The 16,141-nt window shown below is 45.1% G+C and overlaps 1 protein-coding gene across 2 annotated transcripts; it reads right to left on the bottom strand.

The window, feature by feature from the left end:
- Positions 1–3,040: 3,040 nt before the first annotated feature.
- Positions 3,041–16,112, bottom strand: LOC146342081 (beta-2-glycoprotein 1-like). Of its 2 annotated transcripts, XM_084805589.1 has the most exons (9): positions 15,906–16,112; positions 14,505–14,719; positions 8,786–8,941; positions 6,880–7,065; positions 6,584–6,695; positions 5,854–5,930; positions 5,204–5,383; positions 4,843–5,040; positions 3,041–4,252 (listed from the first exon to the last, which is right to left on the bottom strand). In XM_084805589.1, the coding sequence occupies exons 2-9, from the start codon at positions 14,584–14,586 to the stop codon at positions 4,188–4,190; spliced, it is 1,056 nt and encodes a 351-aa protein (XP_084661715.1). In that variant the 5' UTR covers positions 14,587–14,719; positions 15,906–16,112; the 3' UTR covers positions 3,041–4,187. The 2 variants fall into 2 exon arrangements, with proteins under 2 accessions (XP_084661715.1, XP_084661714.1); XM_084805588.1 differs by lacking the exon at positions 15,906–16,112 and having other exon boundaries at positions 14,505–15,525.
- Positions 16,113–16,141: the final 29 nt, after the last annotated feature.

Here is a 16,141-nt window from a genome sequence, read left to right as displayed (position 1 = left end):
GGCTGTGTACAACAAAATTTAAAACAAAACCTGAACACGGTATTAAAAACAGTAAAACATATAAATGGCTACATAATTTAAAAGGCTAAATTAAAAAGATGTGTCTTCAGACGCTTTCTAAAAACCAAGAGAGTAGGGGCCAGTCATAGTTCTTGAGGGAGTGCATTCCACAGTTTGGGAGCCATATGGGAGAAGGCCCTTTCATGTGGGCCTGGCAAATGTGCCCTCAAGAGGGCCTCTCCTGCAGATCTTAATAACTGGACAGGTTCATAACGAGACAGGTAGTCCCTTAAACATTCAGAGCTGGCTTGGGATGACAGTTGTAGTGAAACAGATTGGAGGGCACCAGGTTAGGGAAGACTGAACTAAGGCATTGTGAAGTGCACAGTATGGCCACCATTTCACAGCGGCAGATGCTGAAGTACACTGGAAATAGATTGTAAGACAATTATGTTTTCCTAGTAGTCCTTTAACAAAAAAGAGTCCCCACCCTCTTTGTTTTTATTGCCCAGTAAAGGATCTCAGCATATAGCAGGCACCAGAGCCTTTAAGGGATGTGTAATAGTGGAGGGAAAGGAGTACGGCAGGGCTGTATGGTAAGAACAGACCACGGAACAACGGACTGGTTTAAGATTGGGAAAGGAGTACGGCAGGGCTGTATACTCTCACCCTACCTATTCAACCTGTACGCAGAACACATCATGCGACGTGCTGGGCTTGATGAAGCCAAGGCTGGAGTTAAAATCACTGGAAGAAACATTAACAATCTCAGATATGCAGATGATACCACTTTGATGGCTGAAAGCGAGGAGGAGCTGAGGAACCTCATGACGAAGGTGAACAAAGAAAGTGCAAAAGCTGGGTTGCAGTTAAACCTCAAAAAAACCAAGATTATGGCAACCAGCTTGATTGATAACTGGCAAATAGAGGGAGAAAACGTGGAGGCAGTGACAGACTTTGTATTTCTAGGTGCAAAGATTACTGCAGACGCTGACTGCAGCCAGGAAATCAGACGATGTTTACTTCTTGGGAGGAGAGCAATGACAAATCTTGATAAAATAGTGAAGAGTAGAGACATCACACTGACAACAAAGGTCCACATAGTGAAAGCAATGTTATTCCCCATAGTAACCTATGGCTGTAAGAGCTGGACCATAAGGAAGGCTGAGCGAAGGAAGATAGATGCTTTTGAACTGTGGTGCTGATTCTGAGAGTGCCTTGGACTGCAAATTCTGAGAGTGCCTTGGACTGCAAGAAGATCAAACCAGTCCATCCTCCAGGAAATAAAGCCAGACTGCTCACTTGAGGGAATGATATTAAAGGCAAAACTGAAGTACTTTGGCCACATAATGAGAAGACAGGATATCCTGGAGAAGATGCTGATGCTAGGGAAAGTGGAAGGCAAAAGGAAGAGGGGTCGACCAAGGGCAAGATGGATGGATGATATTCTGGAGGTGACGGACTCGACCTTGGGGGAGCTGGGGGTGGCGACGGCCAGCAGGAAGCTCTGGCGTGGGCTGGTCCATGAAGTCACGAAGAGTCGGAAGCGACTGACCAAATAAACAACAATAGTGGAGGGAGTGGGACTCGCAAAGTGCTATTTAGCATGAGAATAAGGGTGTTAACAAGCATGCTCCTATTTTCATCGGGGAAAAGCTTCACATAAATCACTTCCTGTTATGCCATTGCTATAAGCACAGGAGCCTTGCTAGAAAGAGTGGTAATCCTAAAACCTTTGGTGAGTCATTGGGCATCTCTACACCAGCCTAAAATCCTGCATTTAACATGGGATCACAACAACTCCCTTCTTCACATGCTTCCTCTCCCCCCTTCCCTTTCCCGGGCCTTCTCCCTGTATCGGAGTCTTCCATTATCTTTCATTGATCTTGCTCCACTTCTTGCCGCTTTTCCTCTTTCACAGAGGGAACTCAAGCGGAACACAACGGTGGGGGGGTATTTGATAACTCATTATCTGCGATCTATTTAAAAGTGGAACAAAGGGCATTTAGTGCAGGAGACGCCTTGGAGGTTAATGGCTCATGTAAAGAGCCCACAAACTTCTGTGAAGGAACAATCTAAACTGCAGGATAAAGCTCCGTGTGAAGAAAACCACTACCTCTCAGGGCGTCTCTACACCTCCAGTTTATTACACATTCATGATTGGCCACTCACTGAATTGTGTGGGTCCATTACATGCCGTTGTCATTGTCCCGTCATTATCCCACCATTTCCACCCACCTATCCCTTGTTTTCCTCAAACAGAAAAAATGTGGTATTTTTCCACATATGCGCAAATGGAGCACCATGACCCCCCCCCCCGTATATTTCTCCCCTAGCACAAATGAACCATTGTGTGCTGGCGGCTGTGGCAGTTGTTTTGGGTTGTCAGGGGGTGCGGGCTGTGGGGCGTGTCGCCTTCCTGTGCCTGTGCCACTTTGGGTCCTTGCTCTTTTCAGCCTGCAGCGTTCTGAACAAGGCGGCAGGGCGGCATGCCGGCCTTCTGACCTGTTGGGATGCCCCCCTGCTGTGCATTCCCAGCAAGTAAATAGCTGAGTAAATGGCAGAGATTGTCAAAAACACTGAACGGGGAGGTGGGGAGGGGGCAGGGAGATCGGTGGTGGGACTATCTGCGTGTCAGTTCCCATTCACCAGTAATGTGCAAGGGGAGGGAAAAGGGCAGGAACCAGGGAAGAGCTGTCACTACACCCCAAATGCGTGTAATTTATTTTGCAGACTGGTGGTGATGCCTCTGAGCAGCCTCACCACCCCTGTGAGAAGAAACGAAAAATAATGCGATAGGGACAGCCATCTAAAGACAACGACCCAGTCCTGCAGTGATACTGGATTGGGAAAGAATCGGCATTGATGTGGAATTCTCCTCCTGTGTGATGGAGCCCTCAGCCTCCCTCTCACAGGGTTGTTGTGGGGATAAAATGAGGGGGTGAGGGGAGAAGAAAACCATGTACACTGCCTTGATCTCACTGGAGAAAAGGTGGGATATAAATGTAATAAACGAAGAAATCACCACCATCGCCACTGTACCTCAGAGGCCTATTTTGCTTCTTTTAGTTCTGTAGTGAGCACAAGAACACACTTTTGTATAACAAGTGTAGTTTATGTACAAATCAATTTACACGAGTGTCCAGGAGTATCTGCTTTAAACCTGTTCTCATCTCAGGCACACTTCTCCACTGTCTTAGTTTCATAAAGCTTCCATTCTCTTAGTAGGATATGCACATACCACTATCACGAGGACTCAAAGTCTGGGACAATATGTTGGCTCTGGCTTGTTTGCTGTAGCATCAGTTGATCTGAGGTCATGTTCAACTGTTTGACTGCAGCACATGTCACTCCTACGCGTGATTACTAAGAAGTAAATCTCATTGGGTTCAGTTGGGTTTATTCATAAATAAGAATGTATACGATCGCAACCTTAAACTATTTTTCCTTTTTGCTTTTCATTTTCTTGGGTACAACCCCTTTTGCCCCGGAGGAATGTTGTATAAGTGTAAAGAGAGCTGGTGTAGCACAATTCCTAACAGTATGAACTGTAAGCTAGGAAGTTCATGGTTCAAATCTACCTTGCCTCCGCCACACACCCATTAGGTAGTCCTAGCAGGTTAGCTCACTAGGTTGGCTCAGCTCTTCCACCATCTACACTGGATAAGTAATAGTACAGATCTATCCTTCTAGGGCTGCTTTCTGGATTACTGCAGTTAATGTACGTGAAGTGCACTGGATACTTAACATGCACTATATAACCATTAAGTATTATTACACATTATGGACTTTGAATGAAGATACTTTGTGTTTAAAAAGCCCTCCAGTGGAAACACCATTTTAGTGCTGACTTGCCAATCCAGCCATATGGCTCAAAGCAGTAAGATAAACAAAGGGTAGAGGGGAAATTGAATTATGGGTTTGGATGACCTGAAAGGGATCTCTTGTGCTCAACCAGGGAGCAAGAGAGATAGAAAATAAATAAAATAAAAATATCTAGCTGTTGCCTATCAGGGTGTTCATAGTATATAATTCCCAGGCCTGCTGTTTTAAATGTAGTTGGTTCGTATTTGCTTATATTGATGCCTTCTTTGGCCATCTGCCTTTTCTGCCCTTCCAGGATGCCAGCTGAGCCAGAAGAAAGAGAAGGAGGCATCTCATTGGAGAATGGATGGTTTGTAGGGTGCTCAACAAGCCGGTATTTCAGACACAATTCTGTGGGAGAACAGGTGGTATTGCACATTGGTAGGCTCTGTAAGGAGATAGCAGAGTGATTAGTAAAACTGTGTGAAAGGTGAGTTGGTGTATAATAAAAAAGAACCTCCCTATCACATATGCACAAGCCATTCCTAATTCCTCAGACAGGAGGTGGTGCAAGTCCTCTGTGAAGCTATTACAATATTTAACATAGGAAGCCTAAGATTTTATGCTAGGCATTTCCCATCTCATATTCTTTGATCAGAAACCAACAATTCTGTAAGTGCAGTTAATTACACACGTGTACTTTACTTCCTTTATGTGCCGTTTGCACATTTTTGCTGTTATGAGGATGGGAGCTACTGTATCTGTACAGAGCTTCAGATTTGTTCTAATAAGGTACTGGATGTCTCCCTGAGAAAATCTGGAAGTAGGGCCCTAAATCGGGGACACTAACTGGAATGAGGTGTACATTGCACCAGTTGTGCCCTTAATGTTCTGGGACATATCCTGGGAGAGATGGCTGGAGGAGAAGTGTCCTTCCAAGACCATGAAACTATTGTATCCATAACACAGTTCCAGATAAGGTCCTCTGCCAACCACAAAACTAAACCCCAATATTGTGTTGTTGTTTTTTGGTCTCACCATCATAGCAATCGGGCACCTTCAACACACCGTCAAAACATCGACTCTCAGCCTGAAAACTACATGTCTTGTTCTGACTTTGGCAGAAAAATGTGACAGTTTCTCCATGATGGACCAGTTGGTTTGGGATTTCATAGATCCAGAGCTTGTGCCCATGGTAGATCATCCGACTCCTCTTGGCAGGGATATGACAACGGTCTGGAGAGGGTAAGAAAGAAGACCTGTTAAATGGGACATGCGGGCCTGTTGGTTCTTCGCCGTCTGGAATGAAAAAGAGAAGAGAGTGTGGGTGTGGAATTGAATGGTTAGGTTGGTGAAATATTACTATGCAAAAAGGGTGGGGACATTAGAAGGGAGGTACCTCTGCAGTAGGGTAGTTGGGACCAGCTTCCATTCTCCAGACAAACGACTCTGTTGGAGCCATCCAAGTAGAAGTCCTTTTTGCACAAGTAATAGATGACAGTTCCCACTGGGTATTCAGACTGGTGCACAGCAACCAGGGTTGCCTGAGCAACTTGGGGGGGCTGGGAGCAGTTAACAGCTAGGGGGAGAAAAAAGGAAGTTCAAGATGAGTGGGTGAATGGATGAGCATGTGGACAGATGGAAAGGATCTGTGGATGGACAGATTAAGAGTGAATGGATGAGCGTTATATGCATGGATGGATGGATAAAATGTGCATGTAGATGGAATGGTATGTAGAAGGATGAGGGATCCATTATTGAGTGGGCAGGCATGCATGGATTAATGGATAGAAGGATGAATGGATGGATATATCACTCCAGTGATGGACAGATGGATGCTCTAAAAGAGACATGCTGGCAGGCGTTTGGCTTTGGTGCAAAGCTTACAGTTTACCCGCAAGTGAAGTTCCTAGTCATCCTTTAATTGAGATTTGTGTGGCACAATTTATATATTTGGATTACCAAAGAACAGAACACTTCTACCTGACTCCAGCCAAAAGGCTAGAAGGAAACTCTACTTCCCCCTCCCCCGTCACCTTGACTACTTACGGTGGCAGGTTGGGGCTGTGTGTGACCACTCCTCATTCTCTTGGCAGAAGAGGGACTTGGCCCCCTCTAGATGATATCTATGAGGTAGGGGGGAAAAGACAATGAGATGGGAGGGAGGGCTCATTAACCTCTCCACCTATGACATTCTAGGAGGGCAGGAACTCCCATAGAGAGGTTGGGAAGTGAAAGGGACCAATAAATAGTCTGAGATGACCTGATCATGCATCCTCCAGGTGATTCCTGCATGTACCTTGTAAAGGGATGAGTCATGGGGGTGTGTAAAGGGGAAGAGACAATCCTTGGAGACATAGTAAAGCAGATATTGGGCAGTATCTATGTGGCACGACTGCGAATGTAAATTACCCTGTGCTAGTGTAAATGACCTCTAGCACAATGCCAATTGCATTACTTGGCACTATGGATTTCCCCAGAAAACTTGTCGTGCCAGCAGACATTACCGGTGTTGTGCTAGAGGTCACGTGCACTAGCACAGCATAATCTACATTAGCGGTAGTGTTGCATTGGACACTGCCCATTTATACCTACAGATGCCTGATCATGTCTAGGTAGGCCTGGGCATATGTCAGGGACATATCGAAGAAAGGAGCAAGGAGAGCTGGATTTGTCACACCACCTGAGTCCAGATATGGGATAATAGGGCATGTTTGTGTTGATCAGGACTTTGAATTAGCCTTCAGTGAAGGAACTGAGGATGCAGTAATTGACTCACCCATAGTCACACCAGTAACGCACTTCCTTGCCTGTGCTGTAGGGTCCACCTTCGTGGAATCCATTTTCAATCTCCGGTGGAGGTTTACAGAGGGATGAATTATTAAGTACATCTGGGAAAGAAAAGAGAATATACACCAGGTATGTGTTAAGTCCAGTGGATCAAATGTTGGGTGTTCATTGGTCATTTGGTGGAGAGGTTGGGTATCAGTGATTGGTTTGGATTGACCAAAGGTTTTAGGCAAGAGGTGATTATGAGATTGGTTCCACTGGACCTGGTAGGAAATAGTTGATTACCTTCACAAGGTGCCATGGAGCTCCATTTCCCATCTCCTTGGCAGCGACTCATGGCCACTTCCTGACCATCAGCCATTCTAAATCCAGGCATGCACATCACCTCCATGACATCCCCAAACATGTAGGATTCCTGTGCCAGGTGTGTCTCGGCATTGTCAATCATCACTGGCCATGGACAGCTCAAGCCTTGGATGAACATGGAAAGAAAGATGGTGGTGGGTAACAAGACTCCTCGATTTTGTGGTAATGGAGGGCAAGGAGATGGTGGGTTGCAGCACAAGAGGCTGGGAGTCAGAGGTGAGGTCCTGATTCATGGGGTCTGGTAGGCTGCACAGTGGAAGAGGAACTGGGAACCAGAACTCCTGGGTTCTTTCTGAGGGAAGAGGGGGTCTAGTGCACGAGTGCAGAACCTCTTTCAGTCTGAGGGTTGAATTCCATTTTGGAGAAGCTCTTGGGGGCCACTTTCCAGTGGTGGGTGGGGTTGAAAGCAAAAGAGGGTAAGGCCAAAGGCAAAGGGGCAGAGCCAAAATACACACAAAAAACTCGCGCGCTGCCAGCATATTTTAGCTCAAAGCTCTTACGGTGAGTGATTAAGCCTTAGGAGAGGCATTTCAGTCTTTTAGAATGGAGAAAATTGTACAGAAGCCAGGGATCCACCAAATGATTGGGTGTTGGGGGTAGGGCCAGAGAGGTTCCCTTCTGGGGAACCCTGGAGGGCTGGATTTGGCCCTCAGGCCTGAGATTCTACACTCCTGATCTAGTATATGAAGGAAGTGGTATGAAAACAAGGATTCCTGCTCGTGGGGCTAGTGAATTAAAGTAATGGGGGCACTGACAATCAAAAATCCTGAATTATCTGAAATGGGGGCAAAGGAGGAGTGAAGGGAATCTGGAGGCTAGAGTTCCTCTGGAAAAGGAATAACGGGAAGGTTAGGAGTTAGAACAGTACTGGGCAGAATAGAAACCAGTGGCCTTCCAGACAAAGCTTTTATTGTGCAGTTGCACCGTCTCATTCATAGGGCTTTTCTACATGAGGCTGTTAATCCACCACATCTACTTTCGGTTTTATCACAGAATTGAGATCCGAGCACCGCATGAGAAGCGTTTCCTTGGCTTTTCTACTACATAATCTCTAGGTGGCTCTGTGGTATAGCAGAACAATGCAAAAACACAAGAAGAAATTGTGCTTTCTTTCGCCATCAGAAATAATACCGCATTTTCCCTGCTCTAAAAAAACTTGTGGAAAGTGCTGTTTACAAAAAGAAGTGAAACTGGAGGGTCACGACATCGTCTAAAGAACTGTGAGTCAGGAACTATGAGCATACAGTAAATGCCTTATGTAGAAAAGCTCATAGAATGGGGGGGGGGATGTCCAGATGACAATGTCTTCAATTTGTAACTCTCCCATGTTTTCCCACTGCTCCTTCCCTACTTTTTCTTACCAGAAAAAATCTGTTAAGGAAGAAAAGACAGAATTCCTGCCCAATGCCTTTGGAGTGTTAGTGCTAAGAGCCCTCTGTCTGGAAGCACCCCAGGTCTCATGGGTTACCTGGGAAGTGAATGTGAGCAGGTATCGTGGGTTACCTGCAAGTGGACTATGACTGGGGAAGTGTGGGGTGGGAAGGGAGAGGACAACCTAGAAACTACAAATCTTAGGTACTTATGTAATTGGTTGAAATGTGGGGTTTGGGAATCAGAATCCTTAGGTTCTCTGGATTGTGATAAAGGATGGGTTCTTGGCAACCCAAGACTCTTGGATTCTCTGGAAGGTGAGTATTGTGTTTAAGTAGGGCAAAGTTAGGTAGGAAAATCTAGGAAGCATATGAACACCTGGATTCTCAGTGTTTGAATGAGGACTAGGTTGTTAAGTTGAGGGAGGCCTACAGTCAGTATTTGTTATACATACCTGGAGGAATGCAGCTTAGTCCACAATTCCCATCACATACACACTTCCTGTTTTTAGAGCAGCTGCGGCGTTTGCAGCTCTTCTGACACGTGTGTCCTGTCAGCACCACAGAGTTTGTCCTCCGGGATGGACATTTGGAATCAGTCACACTCCTGGCTAGAAAAAGAAGAAATTATGGGTGGATTCTTAAAAATGGCGGGGATGAATGAGATCTGGGGGTGGAGGTGAGGGAGCTGTATACATTATATAATACCATAGTATTTAAGTCTGCTGCTGTGGTGGAGAAACTCAGGCAAAGAAAGACTCTCCTCTACCTCCTTGGCAAGATGGCCCAAAATGTTTTGTGCCCTCAGAATAAACTAGCTAACTGACAATGAGCTGTTCTTTAATGCCGTTCCAAAATCTGCTACCTGAGTGGGCTGTCTTATGGTAGGCCTGGTCTTGCATCTCTCTCTTCCCTGTAGTGACTGAGAGAATATCAGTGTCTTGGCTCATTTCCTCCTAGCATGCTTCTCAAGTGTCCCTCAGCTGAACCTAATTTTTAAGCTGTGCCTCATTACGCTCTCAATGACTCTGATTCCTGCCATGTGGGCCTGTTCATTTAGGTTTGCCTACACAAGAAAGATGTCAAACTGCACCTTAATCTGAACCGAAAACCAAATCAAGCCTTTATTTTCCCCAAATTGTAACAGACTGTGAACTATTGTTTGAATGTACTTGTTGAACCTGAGCTGGAATGCAGCAAACAAAAATGGTTACTGGTTCAGAATAAATAATGCTACTGGCCTCAACCAGAATGAATCACAAGCAAACCATTTCCATGCCACCTTTCATCAAATCAGACTCCAGGGCAGTCTAAAACCACGTAGATAAGAAATCATTTAAACCCTAATACAATGCAGTAAAACACTAACACCAAACTACCATAATAAAAGACAACACATTAAAAATTACAAGGCAGACTGAGGAATGATACAAATGAAATTGCCTGGGTAGATAAAAATGTCTTAACTTGGCACCAAAAAGATAGTAAAGTAGGCTCTAGGCATACCTCTTTAGGGGAGGGAGTTCCAAAGCTAGGATGACACTATTGAGAAAAACTCTCCATTGTTATTACATAGTACACTTCTGATAAGGAAGGCCCTTGGAGTAAGGCCTCAGGAGAATAGCTTAAGAAAAAAGCAATATCTGGGACCATTTTTATCTCTCTTGGGGCTGTTTAGTAAAATGGTGACAGCTGGAAATATCCACTTGGGGAGGAAGAGAGAGCTACGGTGTGAGAAGCTACCTAATAGGAACAGAGGAAGCTGCCTTATACTGAGCCAGATCACTGGTCCATCTAGTCCAGTATTGTCAGCACTGACTGGCAGCAGCTCTCCAGGGTTTCAGGCAGGAGCTTTTCCGGCCCTACCTGGAGATGCCAGAGATTGAACCTGGGACTTTCTGCATGCAAAGAATGTGCTCTGTCACTGAGCTAAGGTCCTTTTCTCCAAACCCCATAGGAAGCTGGGGGAAGTCCCTGAAGCTTTGGGATGTGCTGGAATTTCCTCTACCCCTTAAAGTATCACTATCAGAAAGGGCTGGGCCCACACTGGTAACTTGGCTAGCAGTCGTAAAGCGAGCAGAAATTGAAAAATGGCGTACTGGCAAAACAATGGCCGGGTTTGCATGTAATGACAATGCATGGGTTGTTTAAACCATGGGTCGTCAGGGCTGAGCAGCAGTTAGCAAGTGTGCTGCCTCCTGCATGCTCGTTGCTTCTGCTTTCAATTAACAAGTCAGGGATGCCCATGGTTTGCTGTTGGATTAACTCTGGGTTGTTTAAGCCCTAAACAACCCAGAGTTTCAAGGTTTGGACATCATGACAACAACCCAGAAGTGGGGTGTTTCTGGATTGTTAATTGAAAGCAGAAGCAACAAGTGTGTGCGAGGCGTGCCTTCGCTCACTCCCGCTAGATATCAGCAGTTCCTGTGTTGTTTAAGCAACACAGGAATTGCCGTTACATGAGAACTAGGTCACTGTAGTTTGTTGGGGAATCATTCATCAAACGTAAAGTGCAATCCTATGCACATTTAGACAGAAAACAATTCTTCAACTCCCAAGCTGGCTGGGGAATGCAAGGAGTTGTAGGACTTTTTTACCACCAATTTTGCATAGGATTGCACACTCAGAGTACTGGCATAATATTGTAGAAGTTCTTGGAAAACTTTCATTAGGTGCCAGCCCTCACTTTCTTATTAATTTTCATACAGATTGAAACATGCAATAATTTTATCATTACATGCAAGTCAATACTTTATGCCTCACTTTTCCTTCAAACTTCACCCTACCTAGCTGTTGTTTTTTTAAGCTCAACGTTGACTGCAGTTTTTCACAGGGTTCAATTTGTGTACTTTAATGCTGAAAATTCTTCTTACATGGAATTAACATAGCCCTATTGGGTGAGGGGTGGGGAAATCTCTGATCTTCCCAGCTCTTTTTGAGACAACTCCCATCTCCATGTATTGTTTTGTTAAATGTTTTAATAAAAGAAAATTTGGCATCCTTTAAGCTGGGTCCCAGGTAGCCAGCTCAGGTCGACTCAGCCTTCCATCCTTCCGAGGTCGGTAAAATGAGTACCCAGCTTGCTGGGGGAAAGGTAGTCACGAGTGGGGAAGGCAATGGCAAACCACCCCGCTACAGTCTGCCATGAAAACACCAGCGAAAGCGGCATCCCTCTAGGAGTCAGTAATGACTCGGTGCTTGCACAGGAGGAACCTTTCCCCTTTTTTTCCTTGGGGAGTGCTGATCAATGCTTTTTCTTCATTTGTACCTAGGCTTTAAGAGCGTGTCTCCCAGTTTTTCCTGTCCTTTCCAGAGAACCCAAGACGAATGGCCCCCTGTCATTGTTTTACAAAGGCCTCTGTAGTCTTTGCTGAAGGTTTTAGCTAGCTAGTGGCTAACACCACATACATAAGATTACAACTTCGTACTTTCAGGACATATCTACATACCAGCGCCATCCAATCAAGAGCAGGTATGGTGTAGTGAACCCAGGAAACTGCCTTATACTGAGTCAGATCATTGGTCCATCTAGTCCAGTACTGTCAACACTGAGCGGCAGCAGCTCTCCTGGATTTCAGGCAGACGTTTTTCCTTTCCTGCTTGGAGATGCTGGGGATCGAACCTAGGACTTTCTGCATGTCAAGCATGTGCTCTATCACTGAGCTATGGGTGTGTGGCTACTTGGGAAACCCCAGAGGGCCAGATCTGGATCCCAGGAAGGCCGGATTTGGCTCCTTTGGGCCTGAGGTTCACCACCCCTGTGCTAATGCAGTATGCCTACCACCCTAATTGTGAGCATGATAACAATAGTTGGTAGGCCGTTAATGAGGACTAACACCCATTTTAAGAAATCTCAAGATTGCGCCTTAATTATTTTCTGTACAGAAGGCCATGGGGTTAAGAGAGTTTTGGGTTTTTTTTTAATAAAAAGGAGCCTTGTGGGAAGTTCTCTCTTTAGCAAATGATCCTTTCATTCCATTCTGAATTTGAATGAGAAAAGAAAGGTTGTGCTACTTCCAGTGACCACCAGGTGGAGAAAATATTCTTGGTATTCTAGCGTTAGATAGATCTGCAAGAAATTGTGCCTACCTGTTTATGCCCACATATACATTTGTTTATTTATTGTTTATTTCAGTGTTTTAGCCTGCATGACTCAAAAGCTCCAAGTGGGTAGTAATACATTCAAAGGTAATGGCCCTAATTATATGGCACCTTTGTATGGATTTTCATGGTAAGCTGCTTTGGGAATAAATATAACAAACAAACACACAAAATAAAATAAAAGGCATAGCATATCAAATAATTAAAACGTAACAGTCAATAAATATCTCATATTGCTCTGTCTGTCGGTCATGCAGTTCATAAAAAGATGGCTTATTTATGCAAACATGAAACTAGATATATAGCAATCCAATTGCCTGCCCTGGTGATCTGCAAAGTGAGCCTCAGTTGCATTGTTTGCTTTGTACAAACCCACAAATAAATTACAACAGTGCTATATCTATTCCACAATCAAATTACTTCACATAGCATTCTGAATTCCAGACATGCTAGCTAGCTGATGGGGGAGGAACAGGGAATAATATTTTCCCAGGGTGGGTGGTGTTTGTGTGTGTGTGTGTGTGTATGGTTTGATCACAGGGAAAATGTGATATTCCTGAAATAGAAGTGCTACCTTAAAGAAAGGCATCTGATCTTTCTCAAACCCATTAACCCTCAGCAGCAAATTAGTAACAAAAAATGATGATTTGGGAAAACACAATGAATCAGGATAGATGAATGCATTGATTTAATTTATAGCAAGATAGGCAGACATAAATGAGGCTCAAGTATTTTAGAAATTTAACCACTGGATGGATGGAGAGAGAGAGAGAGAGAGAGTTGCGGAATCATTAGAAGGCATTTGGATGGAAGTTAGGAAAACAGTGAAAAGAAAAAAACGCTGCCTGGAAATCAGATCCAGTGGCTAGAGTGTGGCATTCACTCTGACAGTGTACATATCACAGCTCGTCCCAATTCTAGGCTCTCTTTGGGTGGTCTTGTGCTCAGCCTCAATTTTCTATCTGTAAAATAGGTTGAATAGTGATTTGGTGGCTGTGAGGTAAGGGTTTGTTGTTATACTTCCTGAGTGTTAAGGCTGGATGGACTATACATCTGAATATATTGATGTGTCTGTATAAGGGTAAAGCATGTTAGGTCGAAAAATTTAAAAATCATATGTCGATGGACAGAAGTTTGGGCATAGAACAGATGTGAGAAACCTGACATCCCAAAATGTGTGTTGAAAACCAATAGACCTTTCAGGATATATAACCCCATAAAACTGTGACTCTACAACTGTTCCCTATAAAGTGCTGCCTTATACTGGGGGCTGTATGTATTCTGTGATTCTGTGCAAATGCAGGAAGAGTTCAGAAAAAACAGTCCTGGCACCTTGAGCCTTTAATGAAAGATGTATTAGGAAAAGTACACAAGGATAGGAGAAAATGAACAGATAATAAATCCCCGTTCCAATTTATTCGTCTTATGTAGTGTGTGTGTGGGGGGGATGCGGGGGCAGCCTATTATTTTCTGTTGTGTCCTGTTTGGGAGAATACAGCAGATGGGGCTGGCATTTTGTTGCCTCCAAATCTCTGGGTGACATAGAGACCTGTGCTCCAGGAGCCCTCGTAACTTCACAGCTGATGCTGGGATACGCCACTTCACCAAAGCTACTAAAAATATTGTTGCCCTAAGCTTGGGCTGGTTGTGCAGAAGAACCGTCCCCAATAGCTGACAGCATGGATTAGTATGGATGATGGCTTGAGCTGGGCATGGACAGTGTTAGACACACAATATACCCACAAAATGTGGCAACGGACCATAGATTGGTAGCAGAGCACATGCTTTGCATTCAGAAGGTCTCTGGCATCCCCAGTTAAAAAGATTGGTCAGCTAGTGATGGGAAAGGGAAAAACAGCTACTTGAAACCCCAGAGAGCTGCTTTCAGTCAGGCTAGACAAGAGAGGACTAGATGGATAAATGGTGCATTCAAGGCAATTTCCAATGTTTCTGTTAATAGCAGCTTGTGAAGGGGCAGAGCATTAAAAACAAGGAATATGGGAAGGGGAAAGGGAAAAGTCAGGTGGAAAGACTGAGAGCAAAAAAGGAGTGAGTGGGTTTTGAGGGACTTACCTTCCACTTCTCCAGAGCCTTCTGAGAACAGGAGAGAAAGAACCACCAGCAGTAGCAACAGCAGCAAGACAAACCTGGGCATGATGTCTGGAGTGCACACAACTTGAATTCTTTGGTTTTACCCAGTCTTGTTCAGGACTCCTGGGTTCTCTGAGAGCGAAGCTGTGTCTAATAGGTTCACGGAAAGTTTGGGAGCAGGTCAGCACTCCTGTATTCTGTGGAAGAAGTGTGAGCAGAGTCTGTGTCTGTGTGTGGGGTGAAGACCCAAGATTCCTGGGTTTCCTGGGAAAGAAGTTGAAATTTGTGGCTGAAAGTCTGGAGGGCTGGCAGCTGAGACTCCTAAATTCTGCCTTGTGGGCTGGGGCAGCCTTTTAACTGGGCTTTGACCACCCCTTGGAAATCCCTCTCATTGTGTGTGCCCGAAAGTAATTCATTAACAAGACCTGGACAGGACCTTGCCAAAGGGCAGGTTGCCTTCCACAGGAAGTGTCACAGGGAACTCTGAACTCGCAAGTAAGAAAACAGACTATAATCAGGGGGCCAAGATATGACAATGAACCCAAGAGTCCTTGCCCTCCATTAATCCCATTACAACGCTGCCCCCCCATCCCTGCTTCAGCGCCATTCTTCCCCAGTGGGGACTGCCTAGAAAACATCTCTAAACTAACCCATGAGCACCCTCACCTTGCCCACTTTCTCTGCTTTTCCAGGTAATCTAGAAATCCTGGTTCCCTGGTCCGACTCTCCCTAAGAATACCTGTTATTCTTTCTGCAGTCCCATTCAAGAGACCCTCTTAATATTTAAGTTTCTCTCTCACCCCAACCCCCACATTGCTTTTCCTATTCTCTTTTGATTTTTCTTTCTCTTAACCAGGAATTATGGTTTCTTTGCGAAGGGAGAAAGACATCTAATGGGGAGCAGGTAGGAATGGGAACCAGGATGCCTGGGTTCTTTGCGAGTGCGGTGGAAAATCGAAAAGGTTGGAGCAGGAAAGGGAGTCCTCCTCACTCTGGCTTTCTCAAATGCTTGTTTCTAGCGATTCCTCTTTAAACTCTGACTCCTCCTCCTCTCCTCCACACCCCCCCCCCGCCTCAGCCTCCCCCATCCAAATCTCTGTGAGCGAGAAACAGACACAGCCCATATCCACAACCTGTTTGTTTCTCTCTCTCTCACCCCGTGGAGCTGTTGCTGAGCCTTTCACCTCCCTCTCCTCTCCTTTCAGCTGCTGTTTTCCCATTCTCCCCATCATTCTCTTTCTCTTTTCTTTCCTTTGATACCCCATTCACCGCGTTCTTGAACATCTATCCATTCACACCTCCTCAGCTTCCCTTCACCTTCCATCTCTCCCCCCACATCCCTGTATCTTTCCATCCATCCTCCCCCAGCCCTTCTATTCTTACCGTCTTCCATCACTTCTCAGCTTTCCTTCTGTCCCCTTCATTCATTGAACAATCTGTCAGCCAGGCATTGATCCATCTACCTAACCCTCTCCCCACCCCACCGATTTCTCCAGGTACTGAATCCCTAGCTTGGTCCATCTTTTAATTGCTTCTTCCATCCATCCTCTCGTATCCCTCCATCCCTCTCTTCTGAACACCCTTGCATTTGTGGTCCAGGGCACTGGGGCTTCCCCCAG

This window comes from Heloderma suspectum, chromosome 6 (assembly GCF_057233095.1).
Source record: "Heloderma suspectum isolate Gila_16-S chromosome 6, 16-S_ref, whole genome shotgun sequence".
NCBI lineage: Eukaryota > Metazoa > Chordata > Lepidosauria > Squamata > Helodermatidae > Heloderma > Heloderma suspectum.
This window is presented reverse-complemented; position numbering and strand designations above follow the sequence as displayed.

Excerpts from the sequence above, each read along its gene's own strand:
- LOC146342081 (XM_084805589.1), bottom strand. The coding sequence starts at position 14,586 with ATGCCCAGGTTTGTCTTGCTGCTGTTGCTACTGCTGGTGGTTCTTTCT. Across the intron at positions 7,066-8,785 it reads ACTAAGCTGCATTCCTCCAG|GCTTGAGCTGTCCATGGCCA; the intron begins GTATGTATAACA and ends TGTTCATCCAAG. Across the intron at positions 4,253-4,842 it reads GGTGCCCGATTGCTATGATG|AGCCTACCAATGTGCAATAC; the intron begins GTGAGACCAAAA and ends ATCTCCTTACAG.